The 27,344-nt window shown below is 44.1% G+C and overlaps 2 protein-coding genes across 2 annotated transcripts in view; one reads left to right on the top strand and one right to left on the bottom strand.

Moving 5' to 3' along the window:
- The window catches only part of LOC311227718 (sushi, von Willebrand factor type A, EGF and pentraxin domain-containing protein 1-like), a gene marked incomplete at its 5' end in the record, with an annotated part of 184,332 nt that extends 173,442 nt beyond the window's left edge, over window positions 1-10,890 (top strand). Inside the window, 2 exon segments of the mRNA XM_084313483.1 lie at window positions 5,563-5,656; window positions 9,690-10,890. Coding sequence (XP_084169609.1) covers window positions 5,563-5,656; window positions 9,690-9,720 — 125 coding nt within the window. The 3' untranslated portion in view covers window positions 9,721-10,890.
- A 145-nt stretch (window positions 10,891-11,035) lies between these two features.
- On the bottom strand, window positions 11,036-26,011 carry txnb (thioredoxin b). Its single transcript, XM_084313484.1, has 5 exons — window positions 25,890-26,011; window positions 18,695-18,799; window positions 15,371-15,436; window positions 11,616-11,681; window positions 11,036-11,460 (listed from the first exon to the last, which is right to left on the bottom strand). The coding sequence occupies exons 1-5, from the start codon at window positions 25,911-25,913 to the stop codon at window positions 11,395-11,397; spliced, it is 327 nt and encodes a 108-aa protein (XP_084169610.1). The 5' UTR covers window positions 25,914-26,011; the 3' UTR covers window positions 11,036-11,394.
- Window positions 26,012-27,344: the final 1,333 nt, after the last annotated feature.

Here is a 27,344-nt window from a genome sequence, read left to right as displayed (position 1 = left end):
ATAGAGTCACAGCCATTCGAGCAGCTTCTGAGGTTTCCCAATGGAGACATATAAGTACTGCACTGAATCCTGCCGATTGTCAAGAGGCATCTCAACAAGCATGTTCCTAAAAAATAGAACATGGATCTCAGGGCCAGGCTTCTTAATGCAGCCAGAGATTAACTGGCCAGACATGCCAGATCAAGCCCTTGCTGCAGATGATCCAGAGGTCAAGAGAGCTGCAGTTGTGAATACTACATCTGTAAAGCAGGACCTGGAAACTGTTAGCAGGCTCATCTCTCACTACTCCGAGTGGCACAGACTCAAAAAAGCGATTGCCTGGATGCTCAAGATCAAAGATGCACTAAAACAAAAGTGTGAGAAAAGAGCAATGGAAAAAACAGCCAAAGTGGATGAGAAAAATGAGAAAATAAGGAAAGATGAACTGAAAAATCAGAAGGGAAAATCGAACCAAGGATCACTCTCTGTAAAGGAACTCCAGCAATCAGAAGTGGAAATCATAAAGTTTTGCCAGCAAAGAGCCTTTCCAGAAGAGATTATGGCACTGAGAAAGGGTTCCACTGTGAAAAGTAGCAGCCATCTTCATAAACTGTGTCCAGTTCTTCAGGACGACGTGTTGAGAGTAGGGGGAAGATTAAGCAGGTCAGCCATGCCAGCACAAGCTAAACACCCTGCTATTCTGCCTAAGGACCATCACGTTACCCAACTCATCATCAGGCAGATACATGAGGATACTGGACACAGTGGAAGGAATTATCTTCTTTCTCGTCTCAGGCAACAGTACTGGGTCCCATGTGCTAATGCAGCCATACGGAAGCTAATAGCTAAGTGTGTCACCTGCAGAAGATTGAGTGGAAGTAAAGGTGAGCAGCACATGGCAGATCTGCCTACGGAGAGAGTCACCCCAGATGAACCACCCTTCACCAATGTTGGTGTCGATTACTTTGGACCGTTTGTGACCAAGTGTGGTAGAAAAACCGTTAAACGCTATGGAGTCATCTTTACATGTCTAAACATAGGAGCGGTGCATCTGGAAGTGGCACATTCATTGGACACACACTCTTGTATAAATGCCATCTGAAGGTTCACTGCTAGGAGAGGTCAAGTCAAGTTCATGCGCTCCGATAATGGAACCAACCTAGTTAGAGCAGAGCGGGAACTTAGAGAGGCCATCCAGGGCCTTGATGAGGTCCACATTAAAGACACTCTGCTTAAAAAGGGCATCACATGGGTTTTTAACCCCCCTTCCGGTTCCCACCATGGTGGTGTTTGGGAGAGACAAATCCGGACAGTCAGAAGGGTCCTCAGCGCTATTCTACAGCAACAGACACTTGACGAAGAGAGTCTGCAGACCTTGTTATGTGAGGTAGAATCAATCATCAACGACAGGCCCATCACCACAGCCTCTAATGACCCTAACGACCTAGAACCTCTCACACCCAACCACCTACTTCTGATGAACACCAAACCTTCTATACCACCTGGAGTGTTCACACCAGAGGACTGCTACCCTAGACGCAGATGGCGGCAGGTACAATATATGGCCGACCTTTTTTGGAAGAGATGGACAAAGGAGTACCTGCCCGAGTTACAGGAACGCCAAAAAATGGATACGGAAAAGAAGGAACTTTGATACCGGAGATATTGTTCTCATCATTGATGATACTGCCCCCCGCAACTCCTGGATCCTGGGGCGGGTCATACAGACCATGCCCGACTCCAGAGGACTGGTTAGACAGGTTCAAGTGAGAACCCAGACTACCACTCTTCGCAGACCTATCACAAAGTTGTGTCTGCTGCTCGAGGCTCCTACATAGAACACACACATACACACACACACACACACACCCCCCGTTCACTAATACACTCTTACTGATAACTTGGAAGATGGACGATTTTTTTGCTTGGATTTTGATTTTTGAATGGACTATACATTTTGGCTCCTTTTTTTATTTTGAAAGTTGTAATTGTTTCGTTTGTCTACAAGAACAATTAGAGGCCGGTGTGTAGGATCCAAATCCTATGATGATAAATTGTAACTTTATTGCCCCCTTAGAAATGTGGTTTATTATGGTATTCGTGTTTTTATTTGTTTATTAATATTTGTCAATGAATTCCAAGATGGAGACTTACCTGGTCAACTCCCCTTTTTTCCCACGCTCCCCCTAACCACTCCTATAACATGGCAGGTAATTTAGAGTTCACGCAGGCCCAGGTGGAGCGGTACCATATAGTTTTTGACCGCACTCAATTCGCATTTGATTTGATTGACAGTTTAAGTTCATGTACATAACCCTTTTTGTTTGTTTTATAGTGGTAGGCAGCTATTGGGGCTGTTGTGACTCGCTTCCCAATAAATCCTGTTTGTTTTGAAAGTACATTGGACCAGCGTCATCTTTTCTTTTTGGATTGCAATTCGGAGCGCGTCGGACTAACAACGCATTACCTGGAGCCTCAAGGCAACTGCGGTTCGTATGATTGCCTTTATAGTACCAATCAGACAGAAGCTACTAAGCCTATTAACCACACGCTATGCTGTTATAACCTACTGGTCAGGGGGTGGGAATCACCAGAGGCCCCATGATACGATATTATCACGATACTTAAGTCATGATACAATATTACCATGATGCTTAAGTCATGATACGATATTATCACAATACTTAAGTCATGATACGATATTATCATGATACTTAAGTCATGATACGATATTATCACAATACTTAAGTCATGATACGATATTATCATGATACTTAAGTCATGATACGATATTATCACAATACTTAAGTCATGATACAATATTATCATGATGCTTAAGTAATTTTTTATAAAAAAGTGAGAGAGGAAGGAGTTCAAGGGTTGAAAGCAAGGGTAAAAAGGTGGGTTTTGAGGGCTTTTTTAAATGATGAAAGAGTGTCTGCATGACGGATATGGTTGGGAAGGGCGGTCCATAGGGTGGGGGCAGCTGCAGCGAAGGCCCTGTCGCCCCAGGTCCAGACTTTAGTCCTGATGGGTTGGAGGAGGTTAGCATCTGCGGACCTGAGGCAGCGGGTAGGCGTGTGGTGGAGAAGGAGGTCAGAGAGGTAGGAGGGGGCCAGGTTGTTGAGGGTTTTGTAGGTGATGAGTAGAATTTTGGTGGATGTGCCATAAAGAATGCTGTTGCAGTAGTCCAGTCGGGATGTGATAAGTGCGTGGGTCAGTGTTTCGGCAGCAGAGAAGGATAGTGAGGGGCGTAGACGTGCAATGTTCCTGAGGTAGAAGAAGGCGGTTTTAGTGATCTGGTTGACATGCAGGAGGACGGAAAGTGTGGGGTCAAGTATGATGGGTGGGGCGGGTCAGGGAATTTGGGCCAATGATGATTAGTTCAGATTTGTCACAGTTGAGTTTCAGAACGTTTTTTTATATATATTTTTTTTATTGCAGATGTTGACAACGTTTTCCACCTTATCTTATTGGATAAAGCAGATGATGTATATATTATTATAATATTATATTATATACAGCATCTGCTTTATCTAATAAGATAAGGTTTCCAGCCTGTTCACTTCACTTCAATAATTTTTATTGCAGCGAAATGGGATTGTCAATTTATTAAAAAAAAATCAAGATTGAGGCTTTTGTCCCGCCCCTTGTCATGGAAATAAAAATCACATTGCATGTTATTAGTGTCAACAGTAGCAACATGCAGCATCTAACTTGGTTGGGCGTTACATCAGTGATGAACAGACAAAAGTAACCAGTTAATCTACTTACACTTCAAAGGCACATTGTCGGCATGTGGGTTTAAATATTCCACTTCCGTGATTGTTTTGTTTTGTAGTCAGTGAAGTCACGGCACATAGACCGTACTGAAAAGAGTGTACTGAAAAGAGTGTACTGAAAAGTGTACTGAAGAGACCGTACTGAAAAGAGTGTACTGAAAAGAGTGTACTGAAAAGACCGTACTGAAAAGAGTGTACTGAAAAGACCGTACTGAAAAGACTGTACTGAAAAGAGTGTACTGAAAAGACCGTACTGAAAAGAGTGTACTGAAAAGAGTGTACTGAAAAGAGTGTACTGAAAAGACCGTACTGAAAAGACCGTACTGAAAAGAGTGTACTGAAAAGACCGTACTGAAAAGACCGTACTGAAAAGAGTGTACTGAAAAGAGTGTACCGAAAAGAGTGTACTGAAAAGACCGTACTGAAAAGAGTGTACTGAAAAGAGTGTACTGAAAAGACCGTACTGAAAAGAGTGTACTGAAAAGAGTGTACTGAAAAGAGTGTACTGAAAAGACCGTACTGAAAAGACCGTACTGAAAAGAGTGTACTGTAAAGAGTGTACTGAAAAGAGTGTACTGAAAAGACCGTACTGAAAAGAGTGTACTGAAAAGACCGTACTGAAAAGACCGTACTGAAAAGAGTGTACTGAAAAGACCGTACTGAAAAGAGTGTACTGAAAAGACCGTACTGAAAAGAGTGTACTGAAAAGAGTGTACTGAAAAGAGTGTACTGAAAAGACCGTACTGAAAAGACCGTACTGAAAAGAGTGTACTGAAAAGAGTGTACTGAAAAGACCGTACTGAAAAGACTGTACCGGAAAGAGTGTACTGAAAAGAGTGTACTGAAAAGAGTGTACTGAAAAGAGTGTACTGAAAAGACCATACTGAAAAGAGTGTACTGAAAAGAGTGTACTGAAAAGACCGTACTGAAAAGAGTGTACTGAAAAGACCGTACTGAAAAGAGTGTACTGAAAAGACCGTACTGAAAAGAGTGTACTGAAAAGACCGTACTGTACTATGGGGGGGTTTCAGACACAGCAAGTGAGTGTATTATGTAGGTACTTATAGCCATCTGTCTGGGCAGGAGTTTGTGTCACTTTGTTGCTGTAGTAGTGTAGCACAGGAACCACAGGTCTGTAGCACAGGAACCACAGGCCTGTAGCACAGGAACCACATGTCTGTAGCACAGGAACCACAGGTCTGTAGCACAGGAACCACAGGTCTATAGCACAGGAACCACATGTCTGTAGCACAGGAACCACAGGTCTGTAGATGCTCAGCAGCACAGAAAACACACTCTGAAGCAGATTAGCTTGATTCATCTGTTTGTAGGTAACCTAATCCAGACTTGGTGGATGACTGCTATTAGAATATGCTACCTTTATATAGTTTGCATTTATTTATTTATTTATTTATTTATTTATTTATTTATTTATTTATTTATTTATTTATTTATTTATTTATTTATTTATTTATTTATTTATTTATTTATTTATTTATTTATTTATTTATTTATTTATGTATGTATGTATGTATGTATGTATGTATGTATGTATGTATGTATGTATGTATGTATGTATGTATGTATGTATGTATTTATTAATACATTTATGTATTCATTTGTGTGTGTGTGTGTGTGTGTGTGTGTGTGTGTGTGTGTGTGTGTGTGTGTGTGTGTGTGTGTGTGTGTGTGTGTGTGTGTGTGTGTGTGTGTGTGTGTGTGTGTGTGTGTGTGTGTGTGTGTGTGTGTGTGTGTGTGTGTGTGTGTGTGTGTGTGTGTGTGTGTGTTGGCGTGCCCACAGCTGTTTGCTCATCATCCTGTCTGAATGGAGGAAGGTGCATCAGGCCGAACAGGTGTCACTGCAGTCCGGGGTGGAGTGGGCACGACTGCTCCAGGTAACACACACACACACACACACACACACACACACACACACACACACACACACACACACACACACACACACACACACGCACAAACACACACCTACACACACAAACACACACACACACACACGCACATACACACATACACATACACACAAAGAGTTCATAATTATAGTACTTTACCACTGCGCCCCCACTAACACCCACACACCAATCCCTCTCTCTCTTGGAGACGGTCCAGGGTGTGGGTGGACATGGATACAGACAGACTGGGGCTGGAGTCAGTTCTCCAGAAAGTTCCCAGGGGCCCAGTGTTTGAGGCTGGAGTCAGTTCTCCAGAAGGCTCCCAGGGGAGAAGTGTTTGAGGTGGGAGTCAGTTCTCCAGAAAGCTCCCAGGGGCCCAGTGTTTGAGGCTGGAGTTAGTTCTCCAGAAAGCTCCCAGGGAAGAAGTGTTTGAGGTGGGAGTTAGTTCTCCAGAAAGCTCCCAGGGGCCCAGTGTTTGAGGCTGGAGTTAGTTCTCCAGAAAGCTCCCAGGGAAGAAGTGTTTGAGGTGGGAGTTAGTTCTCCAGAAAGCTCCCAGGGGCCCAGTGTTTGAGGCTGGAGTTAGTTCTCCAGAAAGCTCCCAGGGAAGAAGTGTTTGAGGTGGGAGTCAGTTCTCCAGAAAGCTCCCAGGGGCCCAGTGTTTGAGGCTGGAGTTAGTTCTCCAGAAAGCTCCCAGGGGCCAAGTGTTTGAGGCGGGAGTCAGTTCTCCAGAAAGCTCCCAGGGGCCAAGTGTTTGAGGCTGGAGTTAGTTCTCCAGAAAGCTCCCAGGGGCCAAGTGTTTGAGGCTGGAGTTAGTTCTCCAGAAAGCTTCCAGGGGCCCAGTGTTTGTGTCGCCGGTCAACAACTCTTGTAAACACCATTTTTTCTGGACAGCTTCATAAAATATTACTGTACATACTGATGTTATATTTATATGCAACGCTGCCTGAGGAAGAACACAGTTTGAAACATGTTGCTACCACTGCATGTATACAGTATCTACGTATATATATATATATATTAAGGCTGTCAAAGTTAGCGCAGTATTAACGCGCTAATGCACAATTCTTTTAACGGCACTATTTTTTTTTTAACGCACGATTAGCGTTTTTAAAATAAAATAAATATTTTACTATAATACACTCAGGTGTATTATTGATACTCTCATTGATACTATGTTTGTTTCTGACTCAAAGTGTGTGTGTGTGAGAGCTGGGATGGGGTGTGTGTGAGGGAGAGGGGGGCAGGGGGTGTGAGTCCTCAGCCCTTGTGTGGGTGAATGTAACAAGTTCCTAACGTTTTCTTTCCCCTATTATTTCATGCACACTTTATTCATTGTTTTAAAATTTTAATGATTCTTTTCTTTTACGTTATTTTGTGCATCACTGTTTTGAATTTGATGCAAATTTGCAATGCATCCTTAGTATGTGTTAAATGGCTGCATAAAGCAAGCATTTGTTGACTCTCATGTTGATAAGAGTATTAAAACTTGAAAAAGATCAGTTTAAGGTAGATTTAGAACAGATAAAAAATATGCGATTAATCGCGAGTTAACTATGAACAATCATGCGATTAATCAGATTAAATCAGACAGCCTTAAAATATATATATATATCTACACGACAATACAGTATTTTGAGAGCTATTGTATTGCACTGCTTTTCTTCTGTCAACACTTTATGCATTGCTCTTATTCTGTCTATTTTATACTAATTTTATGTCTGCACTTTTTCCATTGCTTTTATTTTGTCAATTATCTGCTCATTTTATGCCTATATGTCTATAATTATAAAGTTTATTATTATTATAAAGACCCAGAAGTATGAACAGCTTTCGAAGCAGATCCTGCATGAAGTGCTTCTTTGAACATCTGAGATACTGTTGAGCGTTGAGTCTGAGAAGCCTGGTCTGCACTATAGCCACTTCCTCTGCTAACAACTGTAAACATGTCATGGGGCTGGTCTGCCAAACCATCACCGTTAAGTCTTTGAGCCTCGCAACTGACTCCAGAACAGTGCTGCCTGCACAGCATGAAAAATACACATTAGCGCTTGGAGGTCTGATTCGCTACAGCCGCGTTTCTCTGTCGCTGAGTCATGATTCGCTGAGTGGCTCTCTGGGCCTGCGGCAGCGATGCATGCAGGGCTGTATGGCCAGTGGTGGAAAGTAACTAAGTATTTTTACTCAAGTACTGTGTGTAAGTACAATTCCGAAGAACTTGCACTTTATTTGAGTACTTTCATTTTAGGGAACTTTGTCCTTTTACTGCACAATATTTCAAAGGAAATATTTGACTTTTTACTACATTCATCTGAACCTGTGAATTACTAGTTACTTTGAAAATAAAGAGTATGTACTTTGAAATTTGAAGCCTGACAACTTCAAGAGGAATGTAACCAGAGCAGCATAACTGGACCACATACTGTACCACTTTAACATAACCTTTAATTTGAGCAGCGTAACGAAAGGTTATCCTATAACCTAGTTATATGAATACTGGCAAAGCGTCTCGCTCTTGCCATTATGAGATAACTCCTATCTCCTAGCACCTACTGTGAACAAACAATTTGCACTCATGCACGTGACCAGGCCACGCCCCCGCGTCCTGCTATAAGAAACCGGACATGGTAACACTCTACCTTCCTCGGAAAAAAAAGTTTCCAACATTGAAAACCCAACCAAGGGACCTCAGGGCGCTAAGAGCAAGACGCTCTGCCATTATTCATATAACTAGGTTATAGGATAACCTTTCGTTATATATCATACTGATCATCGCGTCTCGCTTTTGCCATTATGAGATATGGGACAGAGCGGACGCGTGATCCGACAAGTGTACCCCCTGAGGGCCCACAAACCCCACTACCAGGGAGCAGGGGAGTCCCATCCACCCGCCCGTCCTAACGAAGGGGGGGAGGCAGTCAACTCCAGCAAAGTGCGAAAAAGGGGGAACCAGAGACCCCTGAAAAACGCACAGGCGAGCACAGTGCACACCGTGCATCTCCAAAAGGGACCACTTTTGGCCTGATAGCCTGATAGCAGGCGATATGCGTTATTTGTCATCGTCACCTGCTGTGTGCACTCACTCCCCCCAACCTGGACACATGCCAGTTGGCCCTTTCCAAACAACTGTCAGCTCAAAATGAACTTTGGTACCAGGAAGATGTTGGTAGCATGCAGAAAACCCCAGCTATTACCCAGTCCAGAAACTCAGTCTGAATAGAGGCCTTGCATGGAATGTTCTTCCAGTATGGCTGCCTGTAACTGTGGGTGAATAATAATAATAATCTTTATTTATATAGCACATTTCATACATAGAATGCAATGCAGCTCAAAGTGCTTAACAGAGCAAACAAATAAAAACACAGAATTTGACAATAAAGCAAAAAAAAGTAAAGAAAAGAAAAGCAGGAGTTTCGAATCACAAAACAAATAAATAAAGAATGAGTACAAAATTGAGAGACCCAACAAGTAACAGGCTCCTCGAGAAAACGTGGATCTATACCAGGTCCTAGAAAATGGGTGTGTCTAGGTGAGAGAGACAATTGGATTGGATGGGTGAATTAGGAGGAGGGGACATGGTTTGGGAGGGTTGAAGGTGAGAGGAAATGTGAATGGATGGGGGAGGGTAATGGGATGGGGGGGGGGGGGTTGAAACAGGGCTGGGGGATTGTTTGAAGGGGGTACTATTCTACCACATAACTTGCAAAAGAAAAATGCCTAATTTCTGTGTAGCAGGTAAAACACTGGACAAGCATGGTACTATTCTACTCTGACTCATTTACAAGATCCAGTAATAAGACAATGAATTATTGTTTTTGTTGATTTTTATATATTTCTAATTATCAACACATAGCAACCGTTGTCTCTTCCACTGCCATGTACAAAATGGTTGCTTTGTTACAGGCAGCCATGTTGGAAGAAAGAGAACTACACAGACATTCCGTGCAAGGCCTCTGTTGTGAAAAAGGTGGCGAGAGAAAACAAATGAAGTGAACTTCCTGTCCTCTTCTTCTCTCCACAGGAAAAGGAAGTCGGGATACTATCATTTCTAAGATACCACTCAACTTCACGTGAATGATCTGAAGGGGATTTTTTTTTGTATAATTATGTCACAATTGTAAACCATTCATTCATTATCATCCCCCCCCCCTCCCAGGAAGCAAAGCAAGAACCATTTTGTAAAATAAAGCTGTATTTTTTCATATAGAAAATCAACAGTATTAAATATATGCTGCTATATACTTGTACGATGTGTAAAAACTATTGATGTGATTGTCCAATGTATATGTGTAAACTATTCTCACATTTTTATTAAAGCATAAAATACCATAAGAAGTCCCCTTAAGGCTAAAATTATTTCTCTTTTTTTTGGCATATCAAAAGCACCAACGTTTGAAGTATGGAGCGAATGGTTCAATCCCACAATTCTTTACACCTGGGTCATTTCCAGTGCCATTTTCAGTTACGGGTCAATGAAAAATGTCTAAAATAAAACATAAAAGGCAACAACATACTGAAAACATCATGTGTTTTTTGGCAAAGCTTACAGTATATCCTCCTGCACAACTAGCAAGTGACAACAGCGGAGTGTGAAGGTCCTCCAAGTATGTCACACATAATGCACTCCATGTACTGAACAGTAAGCTATAAATTAGTATAAATGAGGAAACGGCTCATCTTTACAGTATGCATTACTTGATTTTACACACTTCTTCCCAAACTCTTCTCTGCTATTCTTCCTCAAACCGGTTCCGACTACTACAGGCACAATGGTTCCACTCTACATCTCCCTCAGTTTTCCTATGCCTTCTTTTTTTGTTTTACTTAGCTCTATTTTTTTTGGTTCCACTCTACATCTCCCTCAGTTTTCCTATGCCTTCTTTTTTTGTTTTACTTAGCTCTATTTTCTTTTTTGCCCTAACCCTAATGTACCTTAGATACTATTGTTACCTTGTATATATATATACACACACATTCATACCAATTATTCACCTGTTCTATTCTCCATCCATTGCAACACTATTATCACAGACATCCAGTTGGGGGATCCCCCTTTTAACAGCCCCATCTGAGGTTTGTTTTTGATCTTGTTAGGTTTCTCGACTTGTACAGTCTAAGGGGGCTATTCCATGTGATCTCGGGCTATAGAAATACAGTCGTTTTGATTCTCTCATACAGATAAGTGATAGAGACTACTAATCCAATATACTAAATGTGACATTTGGCTCCAAAAATCCCATTAACGAGCCACCTCATAAAGATGTTAGTCACACACTACGTTACACAGGTTGAAGCAGATGACCCAACAGCAAAACGCACAAATGAAAAAAAGAAGAAAAAAAAATAATAATAAAAAAAAAAAGAGGACTCAGTCATCTTCATTTATTTAATCCACCTAGTTAGAAACAAAATACAGAGAAACTCTCCCAGATATAAAAACAGGTTTATAATGGTTGGTTATCGGAAGATTTTATATAAAAATCTAAACCATAGATTACAGTACCTGGAATATATAGACAACATGGTGTTCACAGGAATGTTTTAAACAAATATATATATATTGAGGAAAGCAATGGATATTGCCATTTTGGTATGTTTATTGTCCACGAAATGCAATTCCTTCTTTTTGAGAATGGAGAGACTGGTTAGAGAAACTGGTCTGGGCTGTGTTGTGGTGGTTCTTGGTTATACAGGGGAGGTGTGCTGGGCGTGGGGTGGGCTTGGTTTCAGGACCGTAGATTCTGCACCATCTCCACCAGCTTGTCAAGGTTGGCCCCAGAGAATTCTCCCACCTGCAACACACAGGTGTGGGTCACTGGCTAAACCCATATGCATGTACAGAACTTAAACCGCAGGGCTGCCCGCGTAACGTAAAGGGATGTCCTTTTGGTTTTCCACTACTTCATAATGATGGATGGTTAGAGTGGGGGGGAAACAAAAATCTTACCATCTCGCCATTCTTGTAGAACATGAACGTGGGCATGCATTTGATTCCACAGTGAGCAGCCACCTCCTGATGAAGAGGAAGGAGAAACACAAAGATGGATGAGGTCCCGTCTTTAGAGGCCACGCCCCACCCCTTGACCCATCTCAAACTCTGCCCTCTTTTGTTAACCTTCCAATCACAATGGTTTCTTTCCTCAGAATGCAACGGACCTTTGGGGCGGGAGGTTGATATCCTAAATTGCGCATCAGAGGGCGTGGGAATGATGTAGCACATATTTTTGCAGTGACTCACAGAATAATTTTTTTAATGTAGCCAAGAGTAAAGACCCTAACCCTGTCAAAGTGTATATTTTCAGCACTACGGTTGTTTACCAAGGATTTTAAGTGTTAGTGAAATATGAGATAGAAATCCCCCCCCCCCCCCCCTCTTTATTTTCAGGATCATATCTCACGGGTGGAACTAACCTGAACATTATTGCCATACTTTTGAATGCAGTTAGTTGCTCTACCTTTCTGTGAACGTCTAGCAAAAACCGGCGTTGCAATATGATGAAAAATGGCAGAGAAATGTACATTATAAAAAGGTAACTGTACTTACAGTAGATTTCATTCACAGTTTTTGCTGCACGTCTGGTGATACTAAATCCAGATTGAACTCTGCCATTGGAAAGGAGAGATTTTGCCCGATCCATAGAGCCCGGTGTGACTTGGCCATAATAAGGTCATTTATAGGCCCGATATTCTATAATCATATTTCAAATTGCATGTGTCCGGATGGCAGAATTCAGTACTGTATCTACAAAACCTTCCGTTTAATCATCTTCTTTATTAATTTGCCTAGATTGTTTTGTACACATGATCTCAAGAAAGTCTTGAATATTCTAGTAATTCAATGTACTTTGATATGTTATTGCATGAAAAGTTTAAAATTTAAGGACTAACACTGACACTCACTCCCAACAGCGCCGCAATCCTGGTCCACTCCCTCGTCACTTCCCGCTTAGATACTGCAACTCCCTTCTCTTTGGTCTCCCCCACAAACTCCTCCATAAGCTCCAACTGGTCCAGAACGCTGCTGCCCGTATAATCACCAGAACCCCTGTCATCAGTCACATCACCCCCGTCCTACGCCAACTACACTGGCTTCCCATTAAACACAGCATAGACTACAAAATCCTCCTCCATACATTCAAGGCCATTCACACTCGCCCCTCCATACCTGTCCGACCTCCTTCACATCAACATTCCCACCCGGTCCCTCAGGTCTGCCTCCTCCATCAACCTGACCGTCCCCCCAGCCCGTCTGTCCACCATGGGGTCAAGAGCCTTCAGCTGCTCTGCCCCTCGCCTCTGGAACTCCCTCCCCCCCGACATCAGGAACATTGACTCCATCATCCCATTTAAAACCCACCTCAAAACCCACCTGTTTAGGCAGGCGTATGTCTGATCTGATTTTATATTTGAATGGATTGTGAATTTAACTGTTTTTAAATTGTTGTACGGCGACCTTGAGTGCCTTGAAAGGCGCCTTATAAATAGAATGCATTATTATTACTAAACAAAGAATGTTTAACCGGAGCCTGCAAAGGTGTTACCAGCCTGCAAAGGTGTTGCCATCTCGACTCCCCCGGTATAGAAACTATTACATAGTATACATAGAAGATTGCACAAATATGATACGCACACATACCCACCCACGACCCAACCGTCCCAACCATAAGAAATGTGTCTTTTTAAAATTATTTTTATTTCCTGGTTGCGTATCAACCTGAGGTTGCCTAGATGTGGGCAGTGGGTACATTATTTTTACCTCACAAACTGCCACCACTATTCATTGGGAAGAGACAGTTGTGATTGGAGGATCAAGAAAAGAGGGCGGGCCTTGAGATAAGTTAACTTCATATATCCACATGACGGGGGGCGGCTAGGTGGTGTAGTGGGCAAGGCACTCGCCACCAATGTGGAGACGCTGGATTCGCGTGTTCGAATCCAGCGTTCCACATTGTTTTCAGTTTGGCTGGTCGTCCGTACTAATACAATTGGCAGTATTAGAGGGTGGGAAACTGATGGGTGGGGATCGGGCGTTGTGGAGAGCGACTCCTACAGGTCGGTTGGTGCGCCTGCGCAGTAGAATCAGGAAGTGTCGGGGGCAGCGTGAGCCTCCCACGCGTTACTCCTCGCCACTGAGAGATCGAGCTGCGCAGGTGAAAAGATGCGACTGCCGTTACCTCAAGTACCGGAGGGGACTTGTGCTATGTATGACTTAGTCCACATTGCAGCCGGCTTGTGGGAGGCAAGAAACAGCGTTCGTGACAGGGGAGGGTTGAATTGGATGATACGAAATTGGGATGGGAGAAAATATAGAAAATGGGAGAAAAAGTGGATACAAAAAAAAATATATATCCACATGACGGCTGCTCGAGGGCTACATCCTCTTCTCATCCATTGGTCACGGAGACGTTCATTCTGTCTGTTCTATGCCACACACACCAATACAAGTCAATAACATGGAGGGTCATGGGAACAAATGAACCCTTTCACTACCACACTACAGACTGTTAAACATCTGTAATGGTAGTGAAAGGTTAACCTTCTGTAGTGGTAGTGAACGGGTTAAAGTCTACACCCCCTCGATGTTGACTTAAATAAATAAAGCATGAATGAACGTGCTGTGTTCTGGTCACATGAGTGAATGAACGTGCAGTGTTCTGGTCACATGAGTGAATAGTGGTCTTACCGAGGCCACATGGACCGTTGAACTGGATTTCATAAATACCCCGCATTGCTAAGAGCATTAAAAACACACCGGGTAAGAAACTCCATCCACTGAAGAAACAAGGCCATTAAAACAACCGGCAAGTGTCGAGTAGTACGATGCGCACATCTCCAGACTCTATTTTGAATTTACTCTGTAAATGGAGTGCAGTTTCTATTCTTCCCCCCACTCAAGTTAGGGGTTCAGTGTCTTGCTCAAGGACACTTCACCCACACAGCCAGGAACTGGAATCGAACTGGGAACCTTCTGATTACCGAACACGGACCACTGATCTACTTCCCGAGGCGTGTAATTTACAGCTATTATTAGACGTGAGCAGTGTTGTTCACTGTAATTGTAAGGAGATTGCCCAATTTATCTTGCTTCCCTCTGTTGCTTTACACTTAAAGCACATAAGAGTTTGTACTGAACTTAAATCTGCTTTCAGTTTCTGTGATCCTGACACGTGGAACATCATACAAACTCTAAAACTCTGGTAGCGTTTGGTCAGTTTAGATCCTTGATCACCAACCATGTTGTTGGCCTCGTTTCTTTTGTTATTGTATATATGTGTAATATGGACCTTGAGTCTGAAATAAAGTCTTCATCATCATTCCACCATAATCTGTAATTGTTGTACACATTTTTATTATGATTGCACTTATTGTATATTTTATTTATTTAGAGTTGAAATAAAGATGGAATGAATGACCGATTGAATACAGTACACTTAAGTTTGGTTTAAAGGCTAATCAGTTTGCACTTATGAGAGTATCTCATCTATCCTTTCCAGTAAAACACAGTCAAGCTAAACGTTGAGGTCTGAAAGTCTGAATGAGACAAATCAAGTTCCAAATGTGAGTCTCATCATGAAGCCCTTCAGTGAATAATCAGCTCATTGTATAATCAATTATTCAGATCGATCCAATGTGCAGAAGAAAAGTGTCCATCATTACAATCCTAGTCCTCAGTCATTCACTTGTGAGCACACACACACTCACCTGGGCCTCGTCCACATCCACCTTCAGGAAGATCACGTTCTTGTTCTCTGGCTTTAACGACATCTCCTGTGAAAGAGTAGAGCAGTCAGCATGGAAGAGCTAGTGATACATGGACCGGTCTGATTCAAACCAACACACACTGTGGGTCACATCCAATTTCCTCCGGGCAGATAATTTTGGTCCAGGCAAGTCCAACGCTTCACCCAAGCAACTTGAAACGCATCTACTGTAGCAGACTCGATCCATAAATTGTGCCAAATTATGTCCGGGACCAGATGGACATCAATACTGGAAATCGCGATCAGACAATTGGAATATTCTTTTTGAGATACCTCCTAGTAAAGGCAAGGACTATATGACATCAATCCTACTTTGATCCAACAATGATTTCACATCGATCGCAACGATCATGTAACATACTCCGTTGCCAACGATCAAAGCATCAGAAAACGACCCCCCCCCTTTCACGATGAAACAATACCCATTATATACCTTTGAATTGGAAATAGTAGCGTGTCCAGGCGGCCCGATTGCTTTTACCAACGCGTTTGTGTTTCTGCGTCTCTGATTGGCCTGGCCAGGTCATGTGACATGTACGCCCAATCGTGGGACCGCAAGTTTCTACACTGGTTAAGCTTAGGCGCTCTTTCGAAGTTGGTTAAGGTTAGAGTTTGTCTTAGAGCATGGCGATAGAACGCCTGCCCCGATTCCAAAATCTAACCTTAACCAACTGCGAAAGAGTCGCCTAAGCTTAACCAGTGATAAACTAGGCGTTAGGTAGTTTGCAGGCTGTTCGACCCGGGAATAGGCGCAGAACTTGCCGTCCCACGATTGGCGCACATGTCACATGACCTGGCCAATCAGAGCGCAAAAAGGGGACCCGGAAACACGAACGGGTTGGTAAAAGCATAGACGCGTCCAGGCGAGCAACACAAACGTTTTTAGCTAAATTCACATATTGCTCCATAACACAGTTACCAGGAATTAGCCAGGATCACTCTGAAACTATACAATATTCACCACGGTATAACAAGCAAACGTATACATGAAAATTTTTATTATTTTTCACATGTTGAACGATGGATAGTTAACGATGGATAGTTAACGTCAAATGAGCCATAGTATTGTCTCCATAGCTATAATATAGAATATAGATAGCCCTGCAAACACTGACGCACAGTGAAAATCCCTATATTTTACAGCAGTGGCACACAGAGTACAAAGATGGCTAAAGTGGCTGGCGCCCAAAGTGTTAACAACCTATGTAAACATTAGCCTATTCTGCTGCTCCTGATGCTTTGAATAAACTAACGGCAGCCTGATCAGCAGGCTTGAAATCAAAGCCCACACTCTGAAACCTTTTTTCTTCCATCAGTTACAGAATAGCGGCTTAGCAACTGATGTTGCGTCTACTCTGTCAAGTAACAGTGCAATGACCCAGCTGAGACCTACATTTAAAGGATAGATGCATTTTTTATAATATACATTTTTACAATCTAATATAATTTATTCTTTTTTTTTTGTACACAATTAAAATATTTACAGACTAGAATATTCGTTTGACAGCCCTAGTATCAAGTACTTTTTGAATGTTTGAGATTCAAAGAAGATTTGTGATACACACGGTTTTCAGTGGTTTGTCTATTCTTTTGATCAAATTGTTGGCCATTGTTTTGATCAAAAGCAAGCTATCGTTTGCATTTCTGCTTTGTGTTAAATTGAGGCGAGACCGGTTTGCCAATAGGTTACCAGGGCAACAAACCGCTCCTTCAGTTTCTCTCGAGACACACCTCCCTCTTGGCCGGAGGCCTGATGCAACCTGCAGACACGAGCCTCGGCTAGGCTGATGGCATTCTTGCATTATACTGTATAATGGATAGGGTGTGGTAGTGGCTAACGGACCCCTAGCTGGACGCATGTATGCTTTTACCAACCCAGTTGTGTTTCCGGGTTCCCGTTTTGCGCTCTGATTGGCCACTGACCTACACGCGTACGCCCCCCCCTCGCTATCCCCTTTGGGGCGTGGGATATGAAGACAGATTTAACTGGGTATAGGAAGGCGCTACCATACGAGCCGCAAATTGCGACAAAAACCCAATAATAAACACTCGAAACAGCTATTACCAGACAATTACAACAGCAGTGGTGCCTGCTTCAAATGTCACGTATAATAGGTTATAAGCCCGTGTAGATCTATTCGGAATAATAAACATATATGCCCCTCTAGCAAAACATGACACAATGTGATCCTATCTCCGATAGAGCGGCTGGTCGCAGAGACGCGAGTTGAACGAACACATCGGGAGGAGAATGAACTTTATTTAACAGATTGCAGAATGGGTACAATACAGTACGGCTCAATACACACAAAACATATACACCCTCTAGCAAAACATGACACAATGTGATCCTAACTCCGATAGAGCGGCTGGTCGCAGAGACGAGAGTTGAACGAACACATCAGGAGGAGAATGAATGAATGAAAACTTTATTTTAACAGATTGCAGAATGGGTACAATACAGTACGGCTCAATGCACACAATTGTTAAGGGGATGCAGACCAGAGAAAGACTTGTCTTGTTTACATCAGGTTGATTCATTCATTCATTCTCCTCCCGATGTGTTCGTTCAACTCGCGTCTCTGCGACCAGCCGCTCTATCGGAGATAGGATCACATTGCGCCATGTTTTGCTAGAGGGGCGTATATGTTTATTATTCCGAATAGATCTACACGGGCTTATAGCCTATAATACGTGACATTTGAAGCAGGCACCACTGCTGTTGTAATTGTCTGGTAATAGCTGTTTCGAGTGTTTATTATTGAGTTGTTGTCGCAATTTGCGGCTCGTGCGGTAGCGCCTTCCTATACCCAGTTAAATCCGTCTTCATATCTCACGCCCCAAAGGGGATAGCGAAGGGGGCGTAGGCGTGTAGGTCAGTGGCCAATCAGAGCGCAAAACGGGAACCCGGAAACACAACTGGGTTGGTAAAAGCATACATGCTAGCTGGACACGTCAGAGCCACGGAAGGCTACGCTTCGCACTGTATCCCAAAACTGCCTCGCTGGCAACAGGGAGAAATCGTTGTTGATGAAGTCACCGACTTACAGGGTCTCGTTGTATCCATAAGAAAATGCAGTCATACAGTGAGATACAAGGAATTGTTTTTTTTACGGAAAATAGGACAATTTCTAGCGGATCTCAAAATGCAGCCCAGATCTCTCAACCCAAGAGACATCACAAGAGCTCGACTCCAGTCAAATTTGCATTATATCCTGCTGGGTTTCTAGACAGCCAACATCACTAGATCAGCTACTGTACTCACCTGATACTTGGGGGCAATCTGTTTACAGGGTCCGCACCACGTGGCTGTGAAGTCCACCACCACCAGCTTGTCCCCAGCTTCAACCAGGACAGCCTTGAAGGCATCCTACAGGACACACAAATAGTTTAGAACAGGCCTATGACTCACAGCTCCGGCGTTGTCACCAGCTTGGCTGGCCGTTCACACTAATACAATTGGCAGTATTAGAGGGTGGGAAAGCTGGCGGGGTGGGTCCGGGTCGTTGTTAACAGCGACTCCTACAGTTTGGTCGGGGCGCCTGCTCAGCGCGGATAGGATCTAAGGGGGGTAGTGTGATCCTTCCACACGTTACACCCTCTCAGTGAGAGTCCGCCCTGCCAGGTGAAAAGAAGCGGTTGATTGGCTGGACGTGTGTCGGAGGAAGCACGTGATAGCCTCCACTCTCCCAGACCGACTGTGGGGGGTAAGTGCGCAGCGACCAGGAAGGGGATTGGGAATTGGCATAACAACTAACATTGGGATGGGAGAAAATCGGAGGAAAAAGATTTATTAAAAAAAAAAAAAAAAAAAAAAAAAAAACAGGCCTATGACATTGTGATCTCATCTAATCCCTGTTGGGCCCACCTTTGATATAATGCACTTAGATAGTCAATTCTTACTATGTGGTGCAAACTGGTTGTTTGTGTGTGTGTGTGTGTAACAGATTGCTTTTGGGGGCGACAGTCGCTCAGGAGGTAGAGCGGTCGTCTGATAATCGGAAGGTTCCCGGTTCGAGTACGGCTCCTCCCGGCAATGTGTCCTTGAGCAAGACACTTAACGCTTTCTGCTCCCGATGAGCAGGTTGGAACCTTGCATGGTTGCCTCCGCCATGTGAATGTCTGAATGGCATAAGTTGTAAAGCTCTTTGGATAAAAGCAGCAGCCCATTTAACCATTTACTGGGAATAAATTGGTTGATTAGCATAATGGTCTCACACAAATAAATCTTCATTATCCATCATCAAATAAACCATGCACAGTGTAGCATCACATTATCCTCCTCACCCAACAGCATCATTGAAGCGTGTTAGGACCTGCCTGCTATTATTAAGCTAGTTGCATACAGAAAACAAGCATGTAACGTACGTAGCTAACCGGAGATGAACTGTCAAAAGTGTTTCAGCCTCTTTGGAACCAACTAACGCTAGATGGTCCGTCTGTGCTGCTGGTCACTGCTGGGCCTGTGGATTCGCGGCATTCGTTCAACTCAAGTGAGGTTACAGCAGCAGGCAACACAATTGTTACCGTAAGAGTTAGGTTATGTAGATATTAGTATTGGCTGAGCGTCCCGTTCTGAGCCTTATGAGATATCCCTTATCTCCTATGATACCTATTGTATCTCCCACGAACAAAAACACATGCACCCCACCTGTATGGGGCCCCGCCCCCATGGTGGCACCGCCCATATAGCCGTGACTCTGGTCACCAAACACCCTTCCTCGCCAAAACCCGTCCCAGGAAAAGATCCCTCAAGAGGGAACTCAGGGCCGCGCAGAGCGGGACGCTCAGCCAATACTAATATAACTAGGTTATCTACATAACCTATCGTTATATATCGTATTTGCTTCGCGTCCCGCTCTGAGCCTTATGAGATAATGGGGAAGAGCGGACGCGAGGCCCGACAAATGTACCCCCTGAGGACCCGTAAGCCCACATCAAGGGGTGCGGGTTGAAAAAGCCCTCAGCTCGGAACTAGGCAAAATCTGCATATGGCTCGCCGACAACAAACTATCATTACACATGGGCAAAACAGAGTCCATTCTCTTCGGTTCAAATAACAAACTCAGCAAGACCGACGGCTTCTCGGTTACAGTGGGTGACAATATTATCACAAGGAAAGATGAAATTACCTACCTGGATTCCATCCTAGAGGCTAATCTTTCCTGTGACAAAATGGCATCCAATGTAATAAAAAAAGTCAACCAACGAACGCGATTCTTGTACCGGATCTCCTCTCTGGTAAACAAGAATACCCTGAAGACTCTGGCAGGAGCACTCATTCAGGGGTACTACGACTATGCTTGCACCTCATGGTACCAAAGCACCTCAAAGGCGCTAAAAACAAAATTACAAACATCTCAAAACAAGCTAGTCAGACTACTACTTGACCTGACTCCTAGAACCCACCTCACCCCTGCCCACTTTGACAACCTAGGATGGCTTAGAGTAGACGACAGAGTACAGCAACTTGCAATGGGCCTGGTCTACAAGATACACTACGCGACCAAGGTACCCATGTACATGTCAAAATACTTCCCAAAGGTCAGTGAATACCACGATCACAACACCAGAGGGAGCTCCACAAATCATGTAAAACCCAGAACCGCCTGGGAGACAGAACCCCCGGTCATGTCCATGAGGTAAAACCTTACAAAGGGGCCCGGGGAGGACCATGAAGCTGCAGCACAGATGTCCCCCACCGAGGCCCCACCCAGGAGAGCGGCAGAAGCAGCCACCCCACGAGTGGAGTGTGCCCCGACGCATGGGACAGGTCCAGCCTGGGTCTTACACCCCTCCCTCCCTCCTTCTCGGGCAGAGAACACCGGGAGGAGAACGCCACGACGATGGCTTGCTTCGTCCACAGAGATTGGATCTCGTTGACCAGAGCTGTCACTGCTGGAGACCCTGACAATAGGGTCTGTACCAAACCTGAAAACGGGTGGGGTTGTGTAAACACAAGTCCCCGCCTCAGCGTTCTCTCCATCCACCTCGACATATGGTACTGCCGTAGTCATATGTGACGACACTCCCAACGCACCCGCCGTCACGTGGCGCAGGTCCGCCAGGAACTGTAGATAGTTGGCCCGGTCCCCCCGCTGTGCGTAGCCAAACCTGGAACCGTGCGAGGAGCGCGTTCCGTGTCGGAACACCTGACCCTGACACCACCCACGAGGCAATCGCACCCAAGGGGGAACCCCGACAGAAAGGGCCGGTCTGATACGGGGGGCTTCCGATGAAAAAAGCCCCCCCACTGAACACCCCTCCAGAACATGCTGAAGGAGTTGTTCTGCAGCCGGACATGCAAGGTGTAAGGCCCCCATGGGTTCCTACACACCGTAGCCCTGCAGTGATATTACTACCACCCCAAATCATGTGAGCTGCGACCACTTGCCAATATTTCAGGAGTGGGAGGCACCAACATGATACCTGGCCTGGCGAAGGCGAGGCCGGGGAAGCCCGCACTGTGTGCCTCAAAAGGTTTCGAGCCCCCCTGCTGACAACACTTAAGTTGACAGACGTAACACCAGGCTCAACCAACACAGTTCAAGGTGTGGGAGCCGCTTGACAGCACAACATTCTCACGGACAGACCCAGGCTCAGCCATAAACTGGGTGTCAGCCCCTGTCCCCATGAGAAGCGAAAAGGGGGGCCGCCCGCGCATCAACGAAGGCACGCGGCCCGCAGCCAAAGGAAACAATCAGAGCCCACTTCTTCCGCTGGTGTTGGGGAAGGGAGTGATCGGAGAGCGGGCTGCTCGCGGCAGGACGGTGACGGCTTGTTTGTTCAAGCCGAACCCATCCCACATGGCCGATCCCTCAGCCGCCAAGGCTGTCGGCCTTGTGGACACCTGTCGAATCAACGCCCAGGATACCTCTGGCGGGGGAAAAACATGGCCGCCTGTCGAGGGCCCCGTCATCGCCGCTGACGAGGCCGTGCTCTCTCTTCTTCTGGCTGCGCGGTGTGAGGCGGTGTAGGGCCTAGGACAATACCGCCCACGCTCCAGCAGAAGACCAAAATCCCCTGCGGAGAGGGGAACCCTGAGCGGTTATAGCTTGCGGCTGGGTCAAAGCTTAATAACGTCAACAACCTCGCGCGATGTGTCGACGTCGGCTGGCCCTCAAGGCCCCTCCACCAGACACCATTTTTTTAATAGAAAAAAACAGCAATTCGAACACAGTTCTAATCGTTGCCAATTCCATACCGTGGCGGTACAAGCCTTAACAGCCCACCAGCCACTCGCCAGGCCGACCCACCCATGGTGTCGGCCGGGCGGGGCATTGTTTCAATATGTCAAAAACAAAGGACTGATGTTAACACGGAGCACCAGTGGTGATTGCAAACAGCAACCTCCACTGTGGTGTGCACCATGAAAGGGTTAAATGAATAAAAGAGCTAAACCACAAAATACTGTAGAATGAGCAAACCCATACACACAAAGTTAAGGGGAGACGGACCAGAGCGAACTAGTCCCGCCTTCATTCAAAATATTCACAACAGGACACCAGCCCTAGTTTAGCCCATTTACCAAAAAAGGTAAACAAAGCCCCCCCCCGCACTACTCCCCCAGTATACCGATTGACAGTCAGTATGAATGGTTGAGAGGAGATAAAACTGTAGCAAGACAGACCTTCTCATAGCAGAGTGACTAAACGAAACAATAGCCCACTACACAGGGCCGCCTCAGGGGGTGGGGGGCCTCGCGTCTAAATACGCACAGGGCCTCACATTTCTCCCAGGCGGCCCTGCCCTTATACTACTGCAGCCTAGCGCGAGGCGATGTGGGACCCAGAACAACAATTGCCTGCGCACAGACACGCAACATGTTTACCATGTCGGCTGGACCCATAGCCCCACTACCCGACGCCAACCCAGATGGGAACACCGTTCAACAAACCCCGCCGGAACACAAGGTAACATACCTGGCTAGGCAACCTAGCCACGGCCTACCCTGTTGTCAACCCATTTACCCGAAAAAAGGTAAATAGGACTCAGCAAAAAAACTCACAACAGCTACCGACTGACCTTCATTGATGAACCGGGCAAGAGGAGGGAGAGTGACAACATCTCACGGCGGAGACATTAGAACAGCGTAGCAATTAGCAGTAGTAATAGCATGCGGCATTAGCGATAGCATGTAGCATAGCATTAGATGTTTTAGTAGCACGCCCAAGACAGCTTGGAAACCGTTCCCTGCAGTGAACGTTCACCAAACCATCCTGCCCCCGGCGCCAACACACAACATGGTTGTGTAACAAAACAAACCAGCATTACTAACACTAATACCCATGCCTGAAGACACAGGGCCTACCTGAGTACAAGCTGGCCCGACAGCCAGTCTTGTACAGCTGAACCTCGATTCATCCTGCTAGTTATCGTATGGTGCACGCATCCATTACGCTGGGACGAAAATAGAGGAAGGGTGTTTGGTGACCAGAGTCACGGCTATATGGGCGGTGCCACCATGGGGGCGGGGCCCCATACAGGTGGGGTGCATGTGTTTTTGTTCGTGGGAGATACAATAGGTATCATAGGAGATAAGGGATATCTCGTAAGGCTCAGAGCGGGACGCGAAGCAAATACGATATATAACTGGTAGTTAGTATTTCAGCTTTTCACTTCACGTTTGCTAATTAGCACAGCCCTCCTGCTACTACCGTCCACATCTCCGTGCATCATGATTGATGACCAGTGTTGGGACTAACGCGTTACAAAGTAACGCGTTACAGAAACGAAGTTACTTTTTGCCGCAACTAGTACTCTAACGCATTACTTTTGAAATTCAGTAACGCTACTTACGTTACTGAATGGTTTGTTAGTTCGTTACTGCGTTCTTTTTATGTAGATTCATAGCGAGCGTCCTTATTTCGCCTGCGTTTGTTTCGTTTACTGTAGACTGAAAGGCGCTATATAAAACGAAGTATTATTATTATTATTATTTCTTTCCGTAGCCTCATTCTGGTTTTCGCACTTCTGATACTGACGTTCTGAAAGAAATAGACGCTCTCTACAGTAAACAACAAGAGGACGCTCGCTATGAATCTACATAATAAGAACGCAGTAATAATAACGAACTAACAAACCATTTAGCAACTACTTGGAGAGATAATTAATATACAACATGGAAACGAGATAAAGAACATGTTTGAAGGGCTGCTGGAGTCAACTGGACTAACGTTACATCTCGACCACCGCAGACTGGTGACGGTGAGTGCAATGTGTTCACTGAAACTCAAGATCAACGGATTTTGACTGTACGAAATCTGCCAGGGAATCTCATAATACTAATCAAACAATATAAATATAGTCCTTTCATGCACAATTGATATCCTAACTATTCTAACGTTGCAATGCTTTGATTGATATCTTAAACAACGCTGCAAGATGGTTATGAATGAATTAATTAATGGATGAATGAATGAATGAATGAAAACTTTATTTAACAGATTGCAGAATGGGTACAATACAGTACGGCTCAATACATACAATTGTTAAGGGGATGCAGACCTGAGAAAGACGTTTGTCTTGTTTCCATCAGGGTCCCCCATTTTCAATTCATATAGACATTTATGACATACACAACATACATGACATTTATGGCATAGGGACATATAGGTATTTAGTACTGATACATTTGTGACATAAGCGGTATTCAAATATACAGTACTGTTACCCCTAGATCTAGATCCTGACAGAGTATATACATATGATGGGGAGGGGACTGTACATTAGGAGGGGGTGGGTGGGTGGGAGAGAAATATACATACAGCGGGGAGGGAATATATAATGAAACGCTCTAGACCACATTGCTTAGCAGAGTTCGGTGATGTGAATGGAAACTGTCAAGTTGATCAACCGATTTTGAGTATATGGGGCATGGGACTTGAGCAATTTTTTTTTTTTTTAAATAACTAAATAGTTACTTTTCACAGTAACTCATTACTTTTGGGTGTAAGTAACTAGTACAATAACGAAGTTACTTTGAAATGAAGTAACTAGTAAAGTAACTGAGTTACTATTTTTCAGTAACTAGCACAACACTGTTGATGACTGAATGAATGAAAACGTTATTTAACAGATTGCAGAATGGGTACAGTACAGTACAGCTCAATACACACAATTGTTAAGGGGATGCAGACCAGAGAAAGACGTAATTGTCTTGTTTACATCAGGGTCCCCCATTTTCAATGGATAGTGATGATGACTGGGGAGGTGATGATGGCACAAGTTAACGAATGTCTAGCAAACTAACTTCTAGGAAGTTAACGCTGGGTCTGAAGGGTTGTTTAGACGGGTGGCCTAATATAACAGCAACATCATGTCACTGTTATTACAGACCATGTCCATGACTATAAAACCCGGCAACTATACAGACTGAGCATAATATAAAGTAGAAAATATGATGGGACAATAACGACGACTATAAATTAACCAATTTAAAGACAAAACATACGACTTACCAAATCCTCGATTTCGCGGACCATGGTGATGTAATGGGTTGGTATAATTAACACATGAGTGAAACACGGGGTCGGGAGTTGGTCCTCTCTCTCTCTCTCAGATGACTGACGTGCCTCCGGGGTTTTTATTTCACCGCCCGTTAGACCCGCCCCGGAAACCACCGTAAACAGAGGCGACGCATGTTTCTATGAATCAGCAGCATAGTCATATTGAAACAGACCATTTCTCCAAACTCACACCACATACTGCGAATTTCCTAAGTAATAGGTCATTTGTAAACTGTCTTGGTAAACAATAGCTGTAAAGATGAACATATAATATCACTATATGACAGAGGAGAGAGGAAGCCCATACATATCAGAACAGAATGTATGACTGCTATTTGTTTTATGGATATTGTTTTATAATTCCCTACAAATATGACGGTTAGTGTATTTTTACTATAATTTCCTTTCCAGTCACAATGACTTGACACATTTCTGGTTTACAGTAAGGGGCGTATCAGTGATGAATAACAAGGCGAGCGTCCAATAGAAACAACGTATGTTACTGGGCGCCGAACGTGTCTTGTCACGTTTACAAAAGGTGTACTTCACTTTTCTTTTGAGCACAATCTCACACCTTCTTGAAGCTGTAAACAGCCATGATGCACACATTCATGTTGATGTTGGTTTGCACGACATTTCGTGTTGTGTGAATTTAACCTCATCATGTGATTACAGATCAGGGAAATTATATAGATTAAAACAAAAGAAAAGAGGAAAGCCTGAGGATTCATGGAGGGATAACAAAAAATGATAGCTAATTGAATTAATCTAGGAAAATAAACTACACTGATGATGACGACAAAGAGTTGAGCTGTGTTACAGGTGAAATGCCCCTTTAATTGGAACACACTTTTGCAAATGTAACAGGTCCATAAAATAAGGTTGAATGTTTACTTTTGATCACTCTAAATATTAACGACTGGTCAGCATGAATACGAACGGAATCCTAATATTTCGAGCCCTTCAAACGCGCTAGGTGGTGCCTCCCTCACCGAGACGCGTTTCATAAAACAGACTAGCAGCGTGTTTCCCCAACAATGGAAACAAGCCTCTCATTACCACCGAAAGCCTTATGAAATTCAAATCAGTGTCTAAAAATACACGCTATTATTTAAAAAAAAAAAATAAAAAAAAATCCAATAGGAGGCTAACAGTCTATTACACCAGGCTCCTCTCAGCGTGAGATGAAGAGGATCCACATCAAAGGGCTTCCGTCTTTCCCTCCGCTCTCATAAGTGCAGGGCTTAATTAATGACACTAGATCTAGCATGGACGTGGCTAGTCTACATTATGAAATCCACATTGTTATTTACCAGTTTTTCTCTAGGCCAATGTGTTGAACCCAGCATACTGATTCAGTCACAGTGGTTTAGCTTGAATGACACTATGCAAAAAAATACTAAAATA

Source organism: Notolepis coatsorum, assembly GCF_963971535.1.
Source record: "Notolepis coatsorum genome assembly, chromosome: 4".
In the NCBI taxonomy this organism is placed as follows: Eukaryota; Metazoa; Chordata; class Actinopteri; order Aulopiformes; family Paralepididae; genus Notolepis; species Notolepis coatsorum.
Note: the sequence above shows the minus strand (reverse complement) of the source record. Positions and strands in the feature narration are given on the sequence as shown.

What these genes read in the sequence shown, in the direction of transcription:
- txnb (XM_084313484.1), bottom strand. Translation starts at nt 25,913, where the DNA reads ATGGTCCGCGAAATCGAGGATTTG. An exon ending in AGATTGCCCCCAAGTATCAG is followed by an intron (nt 15,437 to 18,694) that starts GTGAGTACAGTA and finishes ACTCTTTCACAG; the next exon opens with GAGATGTCGTTAAAGCCAGA. An exon ending in TGGATGTGGACGAGGCCCAG is followed by an intron (nt 11,682 to 15,370) that starts GTGAGTGTGTGT and finishes CCTCTTCATCAG; the next exon opens with GAGGTGGCTGCTCACTGTGG.